The sequence below is a fragment of the Phascolarctos cinereus genome, unplaced genomic scaffold (genome assembly GCF_003287225.1).
Source record: "Phascolarctos cinereus isolate Bilbo 61053 unplaced genomic scaffold, phaCin_HiC Scaffold_4;HRSCAF=312, whole genome shotgun sequence".
Lineage (NCBI taxonomy): Eukaryota > Metazoa > Chordata > Mammalia > Diprotodontia > Phascolarctidae > Phascolarctos > Phascolarctos cinereus.
Genome location: NW_027555847.1, coordinates 523,576,550 through 523,600,073, shown reverse-complemented (window position 1 = coordinate 523,600,073; position 23,524 = coordinate 523,576,550). Strand labels below are relative to the sequence as shown.

Below are 23,524 nucleotides of genomic sequence, written 5' to 3'. Positions count from 1 at the left end.
TCTTTTGAAGACTCTAATGATTGATATGGATAAATCCTAATGTTTATATTCTCAAATGATTCTCAGATCTATATCCTCTCTCTTGAGCTGTAATCTATTGACAATTATAAACTGGATGTCCTGTAGGCATCTCAATATGAAATAATTTTCTTTCCCTAAAACCCTCATCTCTTTTGTCACTGTCAAGGATCCATCTATACTCTAAGTAACCAAGATTAATAATTTCAGTGTCATCCTTGATTCCTTCGTCCCATTCACTCCATATATCCAATTCCATTCGTTTATATCCTGCTCTATGTATGGATATATCCCAGGGTTCTACCATGAGCCTTCTCTTTTCTCTATAAATTCTCTCTTTTTGATTGTATGTGGTTCTTATATTTAACTATCATACTCATGCAGATCTCTAGTTCTGCATCTAAAACAATGATCTATAATACATCTCCAACTGTATCCATAGGTATCTCAAACTCAGCATGTCCACAACAGAACTCTTTAATCTTCTCCCTTAACTCACCCTTCCTCCCAACTTCCCTATTTCTGTCAGGGGTATTACCATTCTTCCAGTCATCTTGGTTTAAAACCTAGGAATCTTCAACTTCACATTCTAATTTATCTCCCATCTACAGTTAATGACTTCCTGATTCTATCTATTCTACATCTCTTGCACCTGACCTCTTTTCTCCACTCACACCAAAAGTGGCTGTCACTATCCAAGAACTCCTTCCTCCTCTATTCATTCAGTCAAAAGGCATTTATTACATGGTTGCTATGTGCCAGAGACTGTGCTAAGAACTGGGAATAAATACAATGAAAGAAGAGGAAAAACAAAAACAAAAGAAACAAAAGTGATCCCTGCCTTCAAAGTGTTAAAATTCAAATTTCAAATGAGGATATATTCGTGTGTATGTGTGTTTGTGCATGTAATATATGCACATACGAGTAGATGGAAAGGTAAACTTAGAAAAGATGGCTCTAGCTGTGGGTAGCCTGGGAATGGGTTTGCAGAAAAGCATCCTGCACAATGTGTGATTTGAGTTGAGCTTTGAAGGAAGCCAAGAGATGAATGTTAGCAGGGAGAGCATTCTATGTTTGGAGGATAGCTCGTGCAAAGGTACAGAGAGGGGAAACTGGGTATTGTGTGTGAGGAACAGCAGGTTGATCAGTATAACTAGACCTCAGCATACACAAAAGGGAATAAAGTATAAGGAAACTAAGAAAGAGTAGAAGGGGGCTTGTGGTTATTCAGAAATCTGGAGTTCAGGAACTCTCATACCTTGAAGCACCCGATTCTCCTCTCTAAGGCTGTCACAGATGAAAATATGTATACATGAGTGCTTCTACCACTTTCTTTTCAGGTCCAGGGCCAGACATTAGGGGTATAAGGGCTTTCTTCTTGGGCAATGTGGGGGAAAGAAATGTATTCATTCATTCATTCTGTGTATGTGTGTGTGTATACATGTAGGTGTGTATATATAAACATATAAATATGTGTGTATGTATGTATGTATTATATGTGTGTGCATCTATACATACATACATACATACATACATACATACATACATACATACATACATACATAAGAATTGGAAATCAAAGGTATGCTCATCAATTGGGGAATGGCTAAACAAGCTGAGGTATATGATTGTAAAGGATTATTGTGCTATAAGAAATGATTCCAGGGGGCAGCTAGGTGGTGCAGTGGATAGAGCACCGGCCCTGAAGTCAGGAGGACCTAAGTTCAAATATGGACCTCAGACCAAACACTAGGCACTTAATAGCTGTGTGACTCTGGGCAAGTCACTTAACCCCAATTGCCTAAAAAAACAAACAAACAAAAAAGACATGATTTCAGAAAAAACCTGGAAAGACTTATATGAACTAATGCATAGTGAAGTGAACAGAATCAGGAAAATGTTGTACACAGTAACAGTTTGATGAAGAACTATGAATGACTTAGCTATTCTCAGCAATACAACAATCCAAGACAATCCCAAAGGACTAATGATGAAACATACTATCTGCCTACAGAAAAAAGAACTGGTATTGATTAAATACAGACCAAAGCATGATATTTTCACTTTTTTTTTTATTTGAGCCTTCTTGTACAAAACAACTAATATGGAAATCTTTTACATAACTGCACATGTATAACCTATATCTGATTGCTTACAATCTCAGGAAGGGGGGAAGAGGAGAAAGGAAGGAGGGAGGCATAGAATTTGGAACTCAAAACTTTAAATAAAAAATGTTAAAAATGTTAAAAAATTAAAAGTTGCACATCAAATGTACTTTTAAAATGCCATTACTTTTAGCAACAATTTTATGATGTATCAAATGTTAGAATTTAAAAGGACTTTAGACTTTACTTAGTCCAAATTACTCATTTTATAGATGAAGATTCTGAAGTTCACCAAGGTTAAGTGGCTGATACAAAGTCATATTGTTAATTAATAGTGAGAGTACCCCAAATCAGGTCTCCTAACAGGAGTCTGAACAGTTACTTATGCTTTTTTCAGAATACATAAAATGGTAAGGATAGGCATTATTTTTAAGAATATAGTTTTCATTAAAAATAGAAATATTATCTCATAGAAGGAGAATAGCTCAAATAAAGAAGGTTGTAAAATCATTAAACAGTATAAAGCATAAACTCAAAATTTTAACATATTTCCATGAAACACATTTCAGAAAAAAACAAAAAACAAAAGAGAACAGAACATTTCACTCCTCTGGAGGTTTTACCACATGATTGTATATCTGTGTGTGTGTGTGTGTGTGTGTGTGTGTGTGTATGTATAGGTGTACATATGTGTCTATGTATATAAATACACAGGTGTTTTATATGTGTGTATATGCATATACACATGACATTTTACATTTTTAACAAGAATAGAAATATATAAGAATAAATAATACATATTCAGTTATTACATAATTGAATTCAGTTAGTACATAAGATATATAACGGTTATAAATGTTTAGAGTATATTTCTAACCTTCTGAGGCTATTACTGGCTGCGTCCCTTATATTACTGTTAGAGGGAGATTGTTTTAAATAGGGGCCATAGAGCTACTTATGTGGCTCCTGTGCTCTCTCTGTCTTCTAAATTTCCCATAGCACTTCTGAACTCTTCTCTTACACTGATCACAGCTCATTCTCCTTATTATCATAATTATGTCTGTATGTATCTCTTTTCAATTCATTGTCACAAAGACAGCAATCTTCTTGAGATCAAAATCTATATTTTTTAATCTATCTTTTTCTTCTTGGCACCTACTACAACAAATTGCACTTGTATATTCTTTACAAACACTTTGAATTGAATTGTATTTGGATGGCCCATTAACATTAATTCATATTATTTTTTTAAAATTTTCTCTACTTTTATAAATTCAGCATATAAGAATTATATTCTGCTAAGTCCTTTTAGAAGCTGACATTGTTAATAAGAAGAAAATTCAAAGAGCCTCAAGGATTATACTTATTATAGAACCACAACTTCTAAAAGTATAGTTTTGTCATGAGAAAAGTTCTTTAACTCTGAGAAATGTCTTCCATGTTCAGATGGGAAAAGAAGATGAAAAGGATTAAAGAGTAGATAATGTCTATGGAAGTTTGACTCTGACAGTAGGTCATTCAAGAATGGCATAATTTTGAACAATCCTAGTTATTTCAGCATTATAGATAAGGGTTATAGATTCAACTAGAGAATGAAACAGAGGAATCAGCAGCACATAAAGTTATTCAAGGTCCTATAAGTACCTGACATAAATGTAGATTACTTTCAGGGGAAGAGACATGAAGAAGCAATTCAACTTGATGTACTACAGGGATTCTTAACTTTACTTTGTGTCACTGGACCCTTTTTAGCAGTCTAGTGAAGCCTGTGAACCCCTTCTCAGAAGAAGTTTTTTTAAAAATAAAATACATAGGATTAAAATGGAAATCACTAATACTGAAGTAGTTATTAAAATATTGAAAACAAACACAAAGTTCAGGCTCCAGGTAAAGAATCCCTGATGTAGCACATTCAGTTAGCACATGCTAACAAAGCCAACCCTGATCTTCACTGAGAGATTTTTCCTTCAGGGCTATGGACTGTGGTCTTTAAAAACAAAACAAAACAAAAACTGCAACAAACAAAAGATTACCTTCTGAATAGTTATGATTCCTTCCTGTGTATCTTTGTCAACAGAAATTTTGAAAACTCCCAGGCCATCACCATCCACAATCTTGTATTCCATTTCTGCATTTGGTCCCACATCAGCATCAGCAGCTTTAATTCGGGCCACCACTGATGCCACAGGCAATGACTCTGGGACATTGTATTGGTAAGACCCTACAAAATTTAAAACAAGGACTGAAAATAATGTCTTCTATTATCAGGAGGCACATATTATTCCCTCTTCTTAGCTGACACCAAACTAACCTATCCCAACAACAACAACAACAACATCAAAACTATTAATCTATGATCATTTTGTTCTGTTGTTTTTTTTTTTTCATCTCAGTATATGTAAGGTGATGAAGCAATGAGCTGAACTGGAAGTCTTAGATAGTTTTAAGAAGTCTGATGGCTAAGATTATATGATGGAAACCAAATCACTATGTGAAAACATAAACAGATGGCCTACTGACAGGTAAGAAAAGAAACCTTCCATCTTCCATTTCTGTTTAATGAAACAATTTATTTTATTTAAAGAAAACATAATGATGTAGGTGTAGCATGTCTTTTATGGATCTGAGATACAGAAATAAAATCACTGTGAATTATTTTATTACTACCAATAGGTACAATTCAATTAATATGGGATAAGTTGGTAGATTTAATTTCAGAGGCTGACCAAGATGAGACATAATCTTGTGAAATATTGTTTGAGTTTCACTTAATATAATGTTTACTGTGATCAAAGAGAATTAAAATGTCATTTAATTGTGACAGAGAAAGAAGAGAAGGAAGACCACTGTACTTAACTACATATTTTTTTTAAAATGTAAAGTTTTTGGCTCAGGTTGATAATCAAACTGATCATATTTTAAAACTTCCTCTTTTAGAAAAGCAACACCATTTACCCCTTTTCTTTTCTCATTTTACATTAGCTCCTGACATCCTATTCCATGTCCATTAGGAAACAGAATTATAGCTCACAAAGAGTCTTTTTCTTACTGCCATCTCTCTCCAGGGGAGTACAAAGTATGGTTTTTTTTTGAGGGATGGAGTGGGGTGGGAAGGAGAGAAATAGAGAGAGTAAGCCGACTGATAAGAATAAATCATCTCTTAAACTGAATATTGGGATCTGTAACTTGCTAAAAGTATCCCCTCAGTTTTTTAGAGTGGTAATATGAGCTTCAGCTTCCTGAGTGATTATCTTCAAATTCCAACTGTTTACTTAGCAAAGACATGTAGGTCATAGAAAAAAGGTCTAAATTATAAAATCAATAAAAGAAAATAAACCTAATAGAAAGTCTTGCTTTACTTGGCTTTAATAAATAACGAAGCACCCATTAAGCAGAGAAGATTCACATTACCATGGCCAAACATCACAATAGAAACTAGACAAGTACTAAATGTCAACTCTTGCTATTCTAGCCTTAGAGGAAAAAAATGAACACTTATGTCTATAATGGGAACTAAGCCTATGAAATCATTTTTTATTTCAACATGTAAAAGACACCAGTAACATCACTAAAGGTTAAGTTCTGGGTTTCTTTTTCCAACACTGATAGTAGGTGTTTTGGTATTTATAAATATTTTGTAATGGCAAAGAATTTGACTTTATCTTAAAGAACTTTTCTTTTTTTGATTGATAGAAAAAAAATGCAGCAAAGGAATTATATGAAGGGTTGTTGGCATAGGGAGCATGACTGGGGATGGGAGGTTCTGGAAAATGAGGTTTGTTAAATGTTTCTTTGTTTCACATTATTAACTTTGAAGAACTATTTGAATTCAACCTTATTCCTCCCTCTCTTTAGGCTAAGTTGTTTCAGAGCCCATATTTTGTTCTAACTTCTCTTGACAATTTAAAGAAACACTACAAAAAGGTAGTGATATTACCACCCATCCTCCTCCTCAAAGTGTACCTCTAACTGGAGTGTGTGGGCACTCGAGTGCGTGCGTGTGCGTGTGTGTGTGTGTGTGTGTGTGTATTTTTACCTCTTCCTTTCCTTGGTTAAGTCAAATGCCATCTTGTTCAAAGAAAATAAATTGAAGGCATGTAGTTTTCTGGGTATTAGATTGATTTCTTTTGAAACATTGAATGTGCAAGAAAAATGTGGTTGAAATGCTAAAAGAATATGCAGTGTACATGAACAGGTAAACAAATGTGTGAAATATAAAATGAAAAACTAAATATTACTCTTAGTACATTTTTATCTGTGTCTTAAAATAAGTCATTCATTGCTCCATATGCAATTTTTTCTAAAATGAAGTTGAATCTCATTATTCAAAGACCCTTATAACATATGGAACATGAAAATGAAATTTTAGTCATAATAGAAGAAACTGCATTTAATTCAATTCAAGTACAATATCTTCCACTCAAGTCTGATTCTAATGTGGCCCTGTGATTTGTACAAGGACTTTGGGAACTGGAAGACTATGCCAATGGAGTATAAACTCTAGCAGGTCAAATCAAGCTGGAAGGTTTTAAATATGGACTCAGAGATAGACAATGTTTTTGTGTCCAAGAACTACCCTAGCTAACTTCAAAAAGGTTCATCAATGTCCTCCTCCCTCAATTCCACCCTGCACAGAACAGTGGTAAAAAAGCTTGTGCTCTATAGCATGTAATAGCATATTTGCCCCAAATTTGTCTATCTTTGCACACTTAAAACAAAAGTTCTTAAATTTTCTACTAGTTTAAATTTTTAATTATATAATTACCTAGACTGAGGTGGGGAACCTGCAGCCTCGAGGCCACATGTAGCCCTCTAGGTCCTCAAGTGTGGCCCTTTGACTGAATACAAACTTCACAGAACAAATCCCCTTAATAAAAGGATCTGTTCTATAAAACTTGGACTCAGTCAAGGACCAAGAAGGCCACATGTGGCCTTGAGGCCACAGGTTCCCCACCCTTGACCTAGACTGTCCTATAAAGCTTATTAAAAGCTAAGTATTCATGTTACCAATAACAGCACAATTTCAAATTAAGCTAGCAATAATTTTGGTGATGTTAGGAGAAGGGGAAGACATTAACATAGTTCTTTCAGATATCCTATTGCACATTCAGGTCATCTTAAAACAAAGACTGTTGATGCAAAGATACTGCAGTTGTATTGCTTAGCAAAGTATCTTACTTCTTGGAAAGCGGGGTGGATTATCGTTGACATCAGTTAGGGTGACTGTGACAGACGTAGTCCCTGAGAGTCCTCCATTTTGCCCAACCATATCCTTTGCTTGAATTACAAGCAAATACTGGTCTTTAGCCTCTCTATCCATGTTGGGAAGGGCAGTCTTGATGACACCTGGAAAATGTCAAATCCCAGTAAAATAAATTCAATAATTATATTTGTAACTAACAGCATTTGTCCACAAGAACTAAGTCCTTCTTGTTCCTTTTTAAAAAAATACAAATTAAGAGTAATGGAATGTTGTGATTATGCCCAATAATAATACTCAGCATTTATAGAATACAAAATACTTTACTTACGTTAATTAGCCCTTCCCCCTCAATGTGCTTTGTATTTGTTTTGCATATGTTTTATATGTACTTATTTACATATATAATGTCTTCCTTAATAGAATATAAACTTAAAGGAAGGGACTGTTTCATTTTCATTTCATTTCGTTAGTGATCTTTTTCATTTGACAATCTTTGTATCCTTGGCACAAAGCATAGTGCTTGGAACATAGTAAGCACTTAATAAAAGCTTGTTGGTCAATTGATCTCATTTGATCCTGTCTCTGAGGTAGCTTCTACAGGTGTTATTACTTCCCATTTTGCAGGGCAGAAAAGTTACTTGACTTAACAATAGTCTCATAAGAATTAGGATTTGAACTCAGTTCTTCATGACTGCATATCTAGTACTAAAGATAAAAAGAACTATACGAATGTAAGCAAGTCAGTAATACTGATTTGCCTTCTCTATTGAGAATTTAGAGACAAAAGGCTAACTATTAATCATGGTAAAGACTGATGCTCTCAATATATAACCTATGACATTTTTAACACAGAGCAGAGAAGCTTATATAGTTTAGTTTGGAAATTTGCATTGATAGCATTCTATTGCAGTGAAATGGTATTTTGGTATCCACATCCACCAAATTTTATGCTCTTTTACCCTATTACCCTTTCTTATAGAGCACCACTGGGCAATAAATTATCTTGCAGAGTGATTTGACTTAAAGTCAACTTTAATGGCCAAATATATTATGTGTGGTATCAAATGGTACAATATTTGCTTACTATTCCTCTGGAAGGAAATTAAATTAACAACTAGAAAAGTATATTTAACATTGACTTCTAAGTTAGACCTGAAAGGATTCTACAATTGTAGTACATAAGCATTTATCTCTTTGACATCTCTATCAATATAGGAAACAAGCACTATCTTGGCCTTTCATTTAGTATTCTTATATTAATCCAACAGACTCATGGTCAAAAGCCAACTGACTATAATAATTTTCCATCTTTTGGGCCATCTCCAGGAGCCAAAAGTAGGCACCACTGCTCTGAACATCTATGGATTTTCTAGATGTTCACATAAAAAAAAAAGCTAATTACTTCAAATGATGAATGGTGGTGTCTACAGAAGGATAAAAATTATGTTATGGAATATATGCAATGTACACAGCAGCTAAATAGCTGCCATAAGAGCCATATCTACTACCTATGCTACCTTCTTGAAAGGAAGTTTCTAGTGAGATTTTTTTTCAGTGAATTTGATTTAAATATAAATGGCATGCTTATCAAATTTTCATATAATATAAAGCTGGGAGGGAAAGCAAAAATAGTGGAAGATAAATTCAGGATCCAAAAATAAAAAAACTCGACAGACTTAAATGATAAACAGGCTGAACCTAATAAAGATGTCACTTAATATGGATGAATGTACATTTCTATACTTAGGTTCAAAAAATCAATTTCATTGCTGCCATATGGTGAAGGGACAGCTATACAACATTTTGTGTGAAAAAAGCTGAATCAATGGCAGGACAGCAGTCAAAATAATGAATGTAATCCTATGCTAATTTGAGACCCATAATGTATAGAACATAGGAAGTGAAAGAGCTCTGCCATGCTTAGACTATATCTGAAATATTATGTTCAGTTTAAAATAGGTGATTGATGCTTAAGCCTTTCTTCACATCAGGGCTGTCATTTCATTGTCATCTAGAATGTGAGGATCATCTAGAATGTGAGGATCTTTATAGTTTGATTCAAATAAGTTTTATAAAAAAAAATCCTATAGCTTCAATGAATATTTTTATTTAAATATAAAATAGAAATGTTCTGATAATGATAACTTTTTTCCCTGGAAGCTACCTTTTATTTAGGAGAGATATTGATAAGCCAGAGAGTATCAAGAGGAAGGTTACCAAGATAAGGAGAATCCTCTAGACCACTCCATATAAGTCTATTGAAGAAACTGGAGATTTTTAGACTGAAGAAGAGCTTGGGGGGTTGGGAGCAGGAAGAATAATGACAGTTATTATGGCATATATGGGGTTAAAAGAAAAAAGAGATCAGTGCCATCCTGGGTCCCAAAAGAAAAAAATAAGCAGCAATGAATAGAAATTGAAGAGGGAGATTTAGGTTCAATGCAAAGAAACCTTCCTAATAAATAGAGCTATTCAAAAGTAGAATAGGTTATCACCCTTTCACTGTAGGTTTTCCCATTAAGCACGGATGACTGCTTATTGCAGATGTCAAAGAGGGCACTGTTTGACTAGATGTCTCCCCCATAGGAAGAGTCCCTTGCAACTCAAAGATCCTGAATTCTGTGATCTTGGTATCACTTAGAGTGGCTGATAGAGCGTTGTACACTTAGTGAACCTTCAACAAATGGTGAATGAATAACAGGTAAAGTCTATTCCCTTGTTTCATGTCAGTGATCATTGTACATTGCTGGAAAATGGTCCTTCATGGGGAGTGGGGTACAGAAAAAGAAATGCTTTTGTTAATTTAAAAACTATGCTGATTATTTCCTACTGATTTCTGGTCTGAAATAATGCAGCATTCTGAGCCACCCAATCCTTATTTTGGTGAACATTGCAGATTACATGCACATCAAAAGGGAAAAAAAAACCCAGCCACAACCACCTGAATTCTGAAAATCAACTACCCAGTTAAAGAAATATAAAATGGAAAAAAAAAATCATCATTATCAGAACATTTCTACTCTTATGTTTAAATAAAAATATTCATTGAAGCTACAGTTTTTTTTTTATAAAACTTATTTGAGTCAAACTATAAAGATCTTCACAATCTAGATGACAATGAAATGACAGCTCTGATGTGAGGAAGGGCTTAAGCATCAATCACTTATTTTAAAACACTCTGCAATTCTATGCCTTTACTACAATCACTTAAATAGAGGGACAATGGGAGTATACTATAGTTAGATCCATTTGGGCAACTGAACACTTTACAATTTAGCTTTGAAACAATGCAGGCAAAACCCCCAAGAACAAACAGCAACACGCATATGTTTGGTTCTGTTGATGTGTATTCCCCCAAAAAAAATCTTCTTAAAATCAAGGCTATGAATATTTCATATTTGGTATTCAGTACAGCTGCTAGCACTGATTTCAAGAGGAATATGGATTGACTTCTTCAATTCACATTGTCACCAAAGGAAGAAATATAAATACCCTGAATAAAGGATAGGGGCTTTGGGACCTATGTCTTTTCATCTCCTATTTGTGGAATACTAAGCAGCTGTTTTATTTATTTTCACTTTCTATAAACATTACATATTCTTCGGCTAGAACATTTGGTTAGAGGAAAGATCTGTTATGCAGGCAACTGAATTTATTAAAACAACAAACTACCAAATTAGAGAGATTTTCTACTCATCAAGTTTTAATTTTTAATTTCCATTCACTTTTCCCTCATCATCATTCCCTTCTAGAGTAAGACTCCATAAGTGAGCCATCATCTTTGCAAGTTCATTATTATGGAAAGAGAAAGCTATAGCTCTCAACTAATCAACAAAGTAAACAGCACAGTCAGCCTCCAAAGGTTTTGTTTAATGGTGCTGTCTTTGACAGGAGATAGAATTATTAGGACAGAATTATTTTTATGCAAGTTAAACACTTGAATGTAAACCTTTCATTTTCTCTCTATAAGTGATGTAGCAAATCAAACCTTTTTCTGAAGTAAAAGGTACCGCTGAAAATTCAGGTGACAAAGTGAATATATATATAAACACCCATTCTGTTTAACATACTTTTGACAAGGATAAGGCTACTGGCAGAAAATGGTTATATGACCAAAGAAATTCAGCTATTATATATTTCTAAGTCTATGTTGCATACTTTCTTTTTTTTGTGCTTGAGTATTAGAAAGGATAAAATTTAGAAGTGGGAGTTTATCAACTATTTGATGAAAAAAGTTTTGCCATTGATTTATGTATGTATGTATGGTCCAAAACACAGAGTAGTACAAATGATAGGTGACTGTTCTGTGTATTGATGGCGATCAAATCTCTTCTCAATCACATCTCTAAAGATACGCAGATATCTTACTGAAATCAATAATATAATTTTAATACATCACTATGGGTAGAGTCATCTACAGGAAGAAGAATCTTTCCTTTAGTGTTAGAAAATCATTTTGAGAATGATTTAAGAATTTTTATTTTGGACAAAAATTCAGAAATTTTTAGTTAGTGGCTCACTGCAGGATAAGACACTGACATAGAGATCATAGGGTATGGTAGAGAAATGTCTATAATCCATGCTATTAAAAATAGAATACCAAATGTAAAATATAAGCATTATCATGGTTCCTCATCAGTGGTCTGTCAGTCAGATATGAACTGGATTTTCAGATTATTTTCTGGTATACTAAAATTATCTAGTATAAAATTGCTGCTGTGCCATGCAATTGCTTTTGGGGGGACAAGTTTGGTACAGGAGTTTCACAAGTCATGACATGGGTGACAACATTTGGAACATCTCTGCACACAAAGTTAAATCAGGAGCGTACAAAGCTCTCAGAGTTTTTGGTGGAATACAGGTTCTGATGACTGAACACTAATTCTGTAGCGCTCTATAATATTTTCTGTGAGTATAGGCTGACCATAGAAATCTAAACAACCTTCCCTGAAGAGAACAATTATGGAATGCTCTGGGAACATTTGTACACTTACAAATACAAGGTAATTTTATGGCATAGGAGGCACTAGTAGTAGTTAGGAGTATAAGGAAAGTCCCAATTTAGGAAGTGATATTTTGACTAAACCTTGAAGGAAGGTTTTTAAGAGGCAGAGAAGTTCATTACAGGCATGGGGAAACCCTATGCAAAGCTGCAAGGACATGAAGTAGAATCCTATATATGAAGAACAGCAAATAGACTGGTTTGCATGGAATAAGGAATGCATAAAAGGAAACACTGAGTAATATGCCTGGAAAAGTAGGAAGGAGACATTTGTAAAGGGCTGCAAATGTTCAACAAGAGAGTTTATGTTTTGCTCCTACAGAACAGGTAGCCACTGGGCCTTTTTGACCAAGCCAATGACATGGTAAGGCCTATACTTAAAGAATATAACTTTGGTAACTATGGATTCGAGAATGGAGCGAGTTGTGGGAAGAAAATCAAATAGAAGACTTTTTGCAAAAGTCCAGATAAGAGATAAAGGTCTGAACTAAGCTTGTGGTCATGTAACCAGAGAGCAAGTGACCTGAGAGCAGAGGTACAAGGCTTGGCAATTGATTGGATAAAGGGAGTAAGTCAAAGATTACTTTGAAATTGCTTATTTGGGGATTCCCACTTTTCCCTCTGGAGCCACACAGAACAAATACTCTCTGTATGATGTTTCCTCAGTTCTATTTCTGAATGGCTCACTTTTCTCTAGTCTTCCAAACTTAAAACCAATATAAGCCTAGAAAAAGCTTCTTGTAGTGACTATATGTCAGACTGTCTGACCCAAACAAAATTCTACCCACCTTCCTTTATTTACCTTCTTTACCACCAGTTTCCCATCCTCTGGAGCAGCCTTAGGGGCACAGGGGCTCCAAAACCATTATTAAGATCTGGATTACCCTATAGCTGGTGTGTACCTGATTTCATATATACCATGTCACAAGGATTTTATACACATGTTTATTGAAATTAATTGAATTGAAGTTGTTTGATGGGAATAATCCAGCTATACCAAAAGTTGCAATGATTTTGGCTCCAAGGCATGCCTGATCTATCACACTACCTTTCTGACAAACTATATGAAAATTTATTCACAGGTTTAAGAATATAGCAATTAAGTATTAGCCATTGTTCTTTTAATTTATCAAAATTAATGTCACTTGTCTTTATGGCAATACCTTTTAAAGAGGGATTTGCTGTATGTGCACCTGTGTTTAGTCCAGGATTATGACTTATGCCAGACTGAGTAAACAGAATATATATTTGCATAAATACAGCAGCAGCAACAGCAGCAGCAGCAGTAGTAGTAGTAAACTTTAAATATACTTATTGTCAATATTAATATCTACATTGGATTGATAAGAAATATTAAGCATGATGTGAGTTATATGCTAATACCATGGAAGCACTCTCTAGTCCATAAATAAACCTTTGGGTGTGTTTAGAGGACACGGATAAAAGTTACTTAGGATACAGAACCAAGGATGGCTTTTTGGGAGGAATACCTGGATTAGGAAGAATAGAGAGCTAATTAAGTGTCTATAGATTAGAGAGCTACTAAGTATCTAGCCTTACCTGTGCTTTCACTTAAACCGGCAATTTATGGTAAAGAAACCATCAACAGTTACTCTGCAACTTAAAGTTTCAGAAAATTTCCTGAGGTACTAAGACATTAAGTGACTTGCCATTGGTCATACAGCCAACATCTGGCAGTGAGACTTAAGCTCAGGTCTGCCTGAAACTGAAACCACTTTCTATCCTCTGTGCCATATTGACTCCCATAGGAATCAACCCACTCAACCTTTGGAACTCTACTCTGAACCACAGGACAAACTCTCAAAATTCACTCTATCCAGGCAGTTCCAGACCATCTACAGCATTCTTCACATCCCTTTCAGCCATCCACCCCCATATATTCTTGCCAATTCCCTTGCTTCTGCACATATATCCTCCTCCATACCACTCTCTATCTCTTACTCTGAGAAACATCATCAAATCAAAACTACATACTACTTCAGGAAAGAGTATGTAGACAAACTTCCCTAATGCTCCACTCATCATCCCTGAAATGTTCTAGGGGAAAACAGCTTGTTTGAATCATTCTTCCATGTACATTGTCTTTCCCTAAAACAATGTAAACTACCCAGAGGGACAGAGCCTCGCTTTCACATTCATATTCCCAGTATTTAGCCCAGTGCTTGGTACATGGTAAACACCAACAAATGCTTTTCATTCATCCATCAGTTCATTAATTCATGGAGAAACATATCTACAACGTAAATATACTTCTTTAAGGTTTACAGAGCATTTTACACACATTTTATCTTGCATGTGTCCTAACAACAATCTTGTAAAATAGGCACCATCTTATTTATGGGAAACTGAGGCTCAGAGAGGATTTACCCACAGTTACACACACTGTCTCTAATAAAATGTTATGAGATAAGTTGTATCTTTAGTGGTAAAATGTTCACCTATGAATTCTCTCTTAAAGCAAAAAAGATCAACTTGATAAAGGATGCCACCCCTACACTGAAGGAAATCTTCATACCTGTAAAGAATACATAGGCGGTGTTTCTTAGCCATAATAATCACAACACTTCATTCCAGGAACAGAAACAGTAAGATCAAGTCAATTATTACTTCTTATCTATTAAAACATACAATAATCTTGTCTCAGACCTTCACCTCCTTTTAGCTTCGAGGCAGGAAAAAAGAATTAAACTGGCACTGAGGTATATGATGTCATAAAACAATAACGAATATTAATTTACAAATCAAAAAATATCCCTATCAATATGAGGCAGCAAGTATACTTTGTACCACAAAATTTTAGAGTTGAAGCTTAGTAGCTGGCTAGTGCAAATCATATTTGAAAAGGAATCACCTCTACAACATAACTGATAAGCAGGCTTGCAGTTTCTCTTCAAAGATTAGCAAAAGTGAAGGGATGTAAGAGAAGGATGAGTCTCACTGAAGTAGCTCCTTTCATTTTTGGATTGCTTTAATTGTTAGGAAGTTTTTACTGAGATCAAATTTAAATTTGTCTCTTTGTAACTTCTATCTCTTTACCTAGTTCTGTCCTCTGGGCCTGAAGAGAACAAGTCTAAAGGCTACTCCATTTGACAGCAATTCACCTTGAACATAGTTCAAGAATCATTTGAATGATCCTCATAGAACCTGAACTCAAGGCCTTTTGCTCTGTTTTGGACAGTCTCCAGTTTACAAATGTTCCTGTTAAAACATGGCAGCAAGAGCTAGAAAGAAAACTTCAAATGAGGTATAATGAGGACAAAGTACAATGGGATCATCACCTCCCTATTCCTGGTGGAATGCTGGAAGAATGATCAGCAAGAGTGTGCACAATAGGAAAACATGGATAATTTGCAATTTCTACTGATAGAGGAAATCTCCACATCAGTGAGGTCATATATCAACTAGAGTATCAAAGCAGAATGTCTATTTTAAAGCTGAGAACAGATAACACATTAGTGTTCCATATTTTCTTTCGAAAAAAGGACGATATGTGTATATTTTTCCTCCTTAATTTATTTGAACTTCCATATGATTTTTGTACCAAAGTCTTAAATACAAATATTAGATATACATGTATACATACACACACACATATATATATACACACGTGTGTGTGTGTGTGTGTGTGTGTGTGCGGCGTGCGTGCTTACTTGAATTAGTGAATCTTGGCGCTCAGGAATTCACAAATCTAATAGAGAGACAAAAAGTTTTGTTTCTCCTGTGTACATCACCTACAATCGAAATAAGACACTTACAAGCTCTAGTGTATGCTAATATATGTACATAATACATGGAAATGATGATACTTAACCTAGAAAAGATGAAACGTAGCAGGAGCTGAGAGACAGGATAGTAGTCTTTAAGTATTTTATAGGCTGTCACATAGAAAAGAGATTTGACTTGTTCTGCTTTTCCCCAGAGAGCAAAAAAGGAGTAATGGACATGTGTTGCAATGAGGCAGATTTGATTTGCTGCAAGGGAAACTTTCTAACTTTAACCTTATGCAAAAGTGAACAGGATTACGTTAGGAGGTAGAGAATCCCACCTCATTAGAGATCTTTAAACAGTACTGAATGTCTACTTTGCTGTGAATGTTGTAGAGAGAACTCCTGTTTCCTTATGAGGTGAATTACATGTATGCTAAGGTCCCCTCCAACCCTGAAATTCTGTCTTGCTCTGTGTATAACACAGGCAGGAAAAGCAAAAAAAAAAAAGTACTTCCATTTTGTTATGATAAAGTAACATCTATAAATTAATTTCTATATTAATTTTATGTACAAAACTAATTATATTCAGTTAAGAACTTTAGACATTGAACTGTTTACCTCCAATACATATCTTTTTTCAAAACTTTGTTGTTGCCATTCTCTCATTTCAGTTGTGTCTGACTCTTTGTGATCATATTTGGAGTTTTCTTGGCAAAGGTACTAGAGTGGTTTGACATTTCCTTCTCTACCTCATTTTACAGAAGATGAGGAAATTGAGGCAAACAGGATTAAGTGACTTGCCTAGGATCACAAAGCAAGTAAACTTCAAGGCTGAATTTGAACTCAGATCTTCCTTACTCTAGACTACATATACCATCTCGAACCACTTAGCTACCCTGGGCCTATCTGCCCAGGTTAGAAGTAAAGTGGCCACTCATAGGCATGATCTTATAGATCAGCTTATTAGGTTTGCTCTGCTTCTATTCTGTTCTGTTTCATTCCTCCCTAGGCAGTAGGCTTATCATATTTGTGCCATACTCAGTGGAGACACCCAATAGAACTACTTAGTGCAAGTGATCCACCAGTCTTAGTCTCCTGACAGCCATTTTCTATAGTTCTTAAAAAACAAAGGTTTATCCTCAAGAATTAATAAATGTGGTGAAGACAAACTATAGGCAAGGGGATAGACTTTTGAAGATGTCTTCAAATGTTACACAGCTATCATTCCAATGATTTGTCATTATGAATTGATTTATGTTAAAATGTCAAAATAAAGAACATTAATTTTTATGTAACTAATTTTTATTTCTATAGATGGTGAAACTGAGGCAGAAAGGGAAATAGTTTCCCTCTGGCCACTCAGTCAGCTTGTGAGAAATAATGCCACAGATGTAATTTGCAGTATCTTGTGATTTCAAAACCATACCACATGTTGGAAAACTTACAAAGAATGCAGAAATACTAGTAACATGGAAATGATAACTTGGTCCTGTTTATAAGTAATATTCATTTAATGTATTTTTGGGTGTGATTTTCTCCCATGTCATAGTTCTTTCTCTCTTAGCTTGAAGCCCTTAGGTTTTGAAATGTAGGAAATAATATTATTTTTCACAAACGTAAGAACAAGATTGACAACATGTAAGAAAGATGAACAGGAAACTGATTTACAGCTCTCTCCTTCTCCTTTGGGATTTCCTACTTTCTGTTTCTGTCTGGGAAAAAGGACAGTTTCTTTATGTTTTGTTTTGTTTTTTTCCCTTTCTGCCAAGGCATGCATTCTCCATGGTATGGATTACCAAAACAGCATAAGGCAGAAGAATGAATGAATTTTACATACACTAATACCAATAGAGAGCTAAGTCCCAATGGTTATATGGGTTTCAAGATGTCAATGTCCCTCTTCCCTTCTGAGTTTCTCTTTTTCTTTTCTTTTTTTTTTTTTTGGTGAGGGCAATTGGGGTTAAGTGACTTGCTCAGAGTCACACAGCTAGTGAGTGTTATATGTCTGAGGCCAGATTTGAACTCAGGTCTTCCTGACTCCAGGGCTGGTACTCTATCCAGTGCGCCACCTAGCAGCCCCCCTTCTGAGCTTCTCCCACCTTCCCCATCCCACCACACACTCTGGTACTACCATTCATTAGCTCACAAATTCAGAGGTCGAAAGAGCCTTAGAGGTCATAAAATCCAAGTCTCTAATTTTACAGATGAGGAGACTAAGGACTAGAAGTTTAAGCAACTTTCCCAAGGTCACCCAGCTAGTAAATGACTGAGTCAGAATTTGAACTCAGGCTCTGTGACTCTATATCCATATTCTTTTCATCACATTTCATCCTCTTTCCACCTGTGACTAAAAAGACAAAGATGATGTTGTGACATTTAAAAAGTTTGAGAGACTTAATTTCTGGGTAATTAGCTATTTTATTAGTAATCCCAGCACTTTATTAATAAAGGAAGTCAGTGGCCTCTCAAATGCCAAATACCCTCATGGTGGTGGGCTCACAACTGATAGGCCTTTGGAAAAGAGGGTGTTTCTGGGGAGTGGCAATCAACTCTAATTGGTTGAAATTAATGAGAAAATTAATATTATAATGAGTTGTGGGCTCATTCTAGTGAGGGTCTTGGCCTTATCTAAGTATCTGACGAAGACTTAAAGTCTTGGTCAAAGAGACTTAGCAGTTTCCATATCACCTGTCTGACAAAAGGGAGAATCCACATTTTCCCAGACTTGTCTGAATAAACACAATGAGCAGGAATCCACCCATTCACCTAAACTTAGAATTTATTTTAGATCTTAGCCTGGGTGTTTGCCCAAGATTTCCCACACTGGTTGATTTCTGGATGAGAAAGTAGAAAAGAAGAAAACACTTGGTCCTAATTCAATAATTAGTTATTAAACACAAGAGAGAAATAATCATTTTTCTCAACATACAAATGGTATAACTGCCAAAATATTATAGGATAATGTTCTTTCTTTGGTGGACTGAAGAGCTTAAAACAGTAGTATGATGCCTTAGCCAGGTAACGTTGGAAAGCCATTGCAAAGCATACCATTGAAATCATTACTAGTCACAAAATTGTGAAAGTTTTGTAATTTTTACATGTTATTTGGTGACTGGTTATACAATCTCAGGGAGTGAAATTTCTTGATAAAACTGTCAGAAGCTTTTCAATATCAAGCTGTGCTAAAAAGGAGTGAAGGGGTGGGTGTTTAGATTTAGGTACCTTTGATCTATCATTAAATATATCGCCAACACACCCCTTATATTCATATTATTCACATTATAAATCTACTTATTTTACTGCCTCTAAGTTCCCTTGTCTAGTACTGTTTCCCTATGTTGTTCCATCCATACGATTCACATCTTCTAGTGCTAAATAGATATCAAGATAACAAGAATCTGTTATTGCCTATGTGAATACCTGAGGACGCATGAATTTAGTGAAATGGTGAACTGGAGATTGATACCAACTCAATTTTTCAAGTAAGCTAATACAACTGTTTAAAAAAGTACTTATAATTATGTGTGTGATTTCATACAGTGATAAAGCAAGGGGATTACGGTGCTTATTTTATAAAGAACAAAAGTGAGCCCAAGGAAACCAAGAAGGTTGTTCACAAATATACAGAATATGCATGTCTTGGCTCCAAGACCTGTTTTAGTGAAAACCAAAGGTGCTTTTTCTAGTCTACCATGGAGACATGGAGCTTGAGAAAGTTTACTTATTTCATTAATTTCCATATTAATGAAGGAAAAACACAGCAAAATAAAAATAAATAACCCATAGCAGCCATTCAAGTCAAAAAGGAAAGTATGATAACAATAAATATGAAAAACAAGTATTTCTACTCCCTCTGACAAAGACTTGAAGTAATTCTAGTCAAGTGACACTGATTCTTTATGTGTCCCTTATTATTTAGTGTTTTTCTTTATCCTAAAATTTTCTTAGAGCTATTTTTCTGGCTTTTACCTTCACATGGTATAATGAAAACATAGTGGGATTTACAGTTAGATGACCTAGATTTTGAATCTCACCTCTGTCACTTAAAACTTGTGTTACATTTTAGACCCGATTTAAGCTATTTGAGACTCATTTTCCTCATCTGTAAAATGAGAGGGGTGAACCAGGTGACCTCTAAGGCAGAGGTTGTTAACCTTTTCTTGTATCAGAGAACTCTTATGCAGTATGGCAAAGCCTAAGGACTGGGTCATAAAATAATGTTTTTAAATGTATAAAATAAAATACATAGACTTTTCAGGGAAATAAACTGTACTGAAATCTTATTATTAATAAATATATTTTTGATTTCATTTTTTAAATAAAATTTTAAAACAAATAACTAGTCATATATATAGCATACACAGTATATATATATATATATATATATATATATATAAAACATATATACATACATATATGTGTGTATATATGTGTGTTTGTGTATATGTATGTACGCATATATAAATTCAAAATTAGTTGACAGACCCCAGATTAAGAAGCCCTGCAGTTTAGGGTCTCTTTTATAACTCTAAATATATGATTCTATGATTCCCCCATAACACCCTACTTTGTACTATACTCATCTGTACACATATTGATTCTTCTATTCACCCCATGTTATCTCTGCCTGTAAAAAGTAAAATTGAGGGAAGGAGGTGAATGTTTTATATATATTTTTTAATTTATATAAAGAACCTACTACTTCCTTGAACGTAGACAGAGCTTAATAAATGTTCGCTGTATTGAACAGAATTTGTTGGATTTGACAGAACATAATTTTTTAAAATGAAAACAAAAAACAATCTAGAGAACATAGAATTTAGTATGGAATAGAATTAACCTAATATTCCAAACTGATTTCAAATGCATTATTGTTTGTTGGTTGTGATGGTGGTGATAGGGCTGTTAAAAAAAATCTGCTTTCTTAATTGCTTCGATTAGACTAATATTACGAATCTCTGAGGAGGATAACAATTTCTGGTAGAGAAGGGTGCAACGGAAACCCGGGAGGCAGAAGGGAGTGGACTGACTTATAAAATTCACCTTAAATTGCTAAGTGAATTCCATCACGGAACGAACAAGCAGCTAATCAAGACTCAACAGCATATGTAAGAGGAAGCAGTCACCATCACCTGTAATGATTCTCACAAATTTTAATACTCTGATTAGCTTTGACAGGAAAAACCACTGACTTACCCACATATTTCAAAGAAGGCCAATGACTATGGAGAATAGCATGTTCTATGTTACCAAAATGAATGTGCTGAATGAAACAAAGAGCAAGACAATAAAACGTCTGGTGTCATAACAGATTGTATCACCAAAATTCCCCATACAAATTCCAAGCAAAGAGATGTCAAATCCTTCTCAAGGATGCTGTCTATTCCAGTTTTACCTGTCTTTGGCTCCACAGAAAAGTATGGCTGTCCCTGCAGAATACTGTAAACCACTCGGGCGCTGTTGCCGTAAGTAGGATCATCTGCATCCGTAGCTGTTACTTGTACCACCGAGGTTCCTATATGTCATTAAAATACCATTTTAATTAAATAACACTAAGTATCACAAAGTATTCTATAAATTCTAGATTGATATATGAGTAACCTGGCAATTCTAGTTATTTTTAAAGCCCATTTAAATGTTTCTGTATTAATACCAAGCACATTTTAAAAATCAGAAGTATTTATAAAATATTTAAAAGATTAAAAAAAATCTGAGCGATTGTTCCAAGCTACTAGTACTATCAGATATGTATGTCCAAGAAAAAACAAGAAACAAAAAAACAAGGTTGAGCTTTGGATATTTTGATATACCACATCTAATCTACAAGTGATCAAAAGTGGCAAGGCTCCCAGAAGTCCTTGCTCCTGATGTTCAAAGTGGTCATCATGAGTAACAGTACTTAAGACTCACCAAATCTGTTACGGTTCTAAGGCTACCATCAGAATTAACTATTTTAAACACAGGGGGAAAAAATAGCTGACATATAGACCTTGAGGTTAACTGACTACTTTAGTTACTTGGTGACATTTACTTATTTACTTCTATTGTGGTCTACAACCTTGTAGCCATTTAGGTATGAAAATTCCCTGAAAACAGAAAACTATATCTTCTTTAATCAATTTTTAAAAAAAAAATCTTAGTGCCCAGTGGTTATTCAATAAATGTGTGACAACAATGCTGCAACGTAAAACTTCAGGGCTAGGAAGCATTTTAATGGTTATATGGCCCTATTTTTTTACTTTAGAAATGAAGAAATTGAAGTTATTGGTAAAAATGATTATGATAATAATGACTATGTGATAAAAATGAATGTATTGGATAATTTTCACATGGTTCTAAGGAAAATGTTTTATAAAGATTAAAATATGATACAAATATATCACCATTATGCTTCTTTGGAAATTCCCTGAATAATGCAGAATGGCAATAATTCTATGAATCATAGCCTTAGAGAGTTACCTGAGGCATTGAGAGGTTAGGTAACTTCACCATAATAACAGAGGTAGTATGTGTCTGAGGAATCCAAGGCTTCCTAACACTATAAGAAAAGTTCTCTATTCACTGTCACATAGCCTCTAATCATCATTCTTCTTATTATATAATACCACCATCCTCCCTTGAATTTCCCTTTAGGGACTTGATTTATTTCTAAGAATATCAACATATGATATTTTAAAGAAGGTATTATGAATTGAGTGTCTATATCTTGTGATTCATCTACAATCTATGGCTGATGGCTTATTATTTATTTACTCTTCTAAGTACCCTGTATATCTTTCTTTATTCTTCTTTTACTACTCATTCTAATTACAAAAGCTTTAATTTTGTAATGCTAAGATTTTCCTCATTTTCTACATTGTCTCTTAAAAGATTATATTCACCTCAAAATTCTATTACTTGCTTTTAATGAATTTAAAGTATACACAAACATATGTATGTGTGCATGTGTACATATATACACAAATAATTTGCCAATATATGTACACTTTATTTTTCTTTTTAAGTATTAGTCAGGTCATATTTACATATATACACACACATACACATATATATATATATACACACACATACAAACACACACACCACACACACACACACACACCCCTTTCTTGTGTGTTCTAGACTGTAACATTTATTTGGTGATATCATCACTGTTTTTCTTGATTTAATAGTATGGGAGATGCTGCCAAAAGGTTTCTGAATGATATGAATGCTTTTTTCTGAAAGACCAAAACCACTCCCAAGGGGCAAATGAACCAGTCCTAACAAAAACTGAAACCTATTAAAATCTGGTGCTGGAGGTAAATCCCAAGACAAAAAAAACCCATTTATTCAACAATAACTTTCATATTCCCAAAGAACAATGAATTTCTAGAATTATTTTCAACAATGCTATTTTAAAAAGCAATCGAAACTAACCATCCTTTGCTTTGATCTTATTACTGTTTATCATCCAATCAAGAAATAT

General features: G+C 34.5%; 1 protein-coding gene across 1 annotated transcript in view; it reads right to left on the bottom strand.

Annotated features, from left to right (window-relative positions):
* The window catches only part of CDH7 (cadherin 7), a 193,323-nt gene that overhangs the window by 88,246 nt on the left and 81,553 nt on the right, over positions 1-23,524 (bottom strand). The window contains exons 4-6 of the mRNA XM_020985615.2: positions 21,452-21,571; positions 7,302-7,469; positions 4,157-4,344 (exon numbers count right to left, since the gene is read on the bottom strand). Coding sequence (XP_020841274.1) covers positions 4,157-4,344; positions 7,302-7,469; positions 21,452-21,571 — 476 coding nt within the window. The remainder of the gene's footprint in view (positions 1-4,156; positions 4,345-7,301; positions 7,470-21,451; positions 21,572-23,524) is intronic.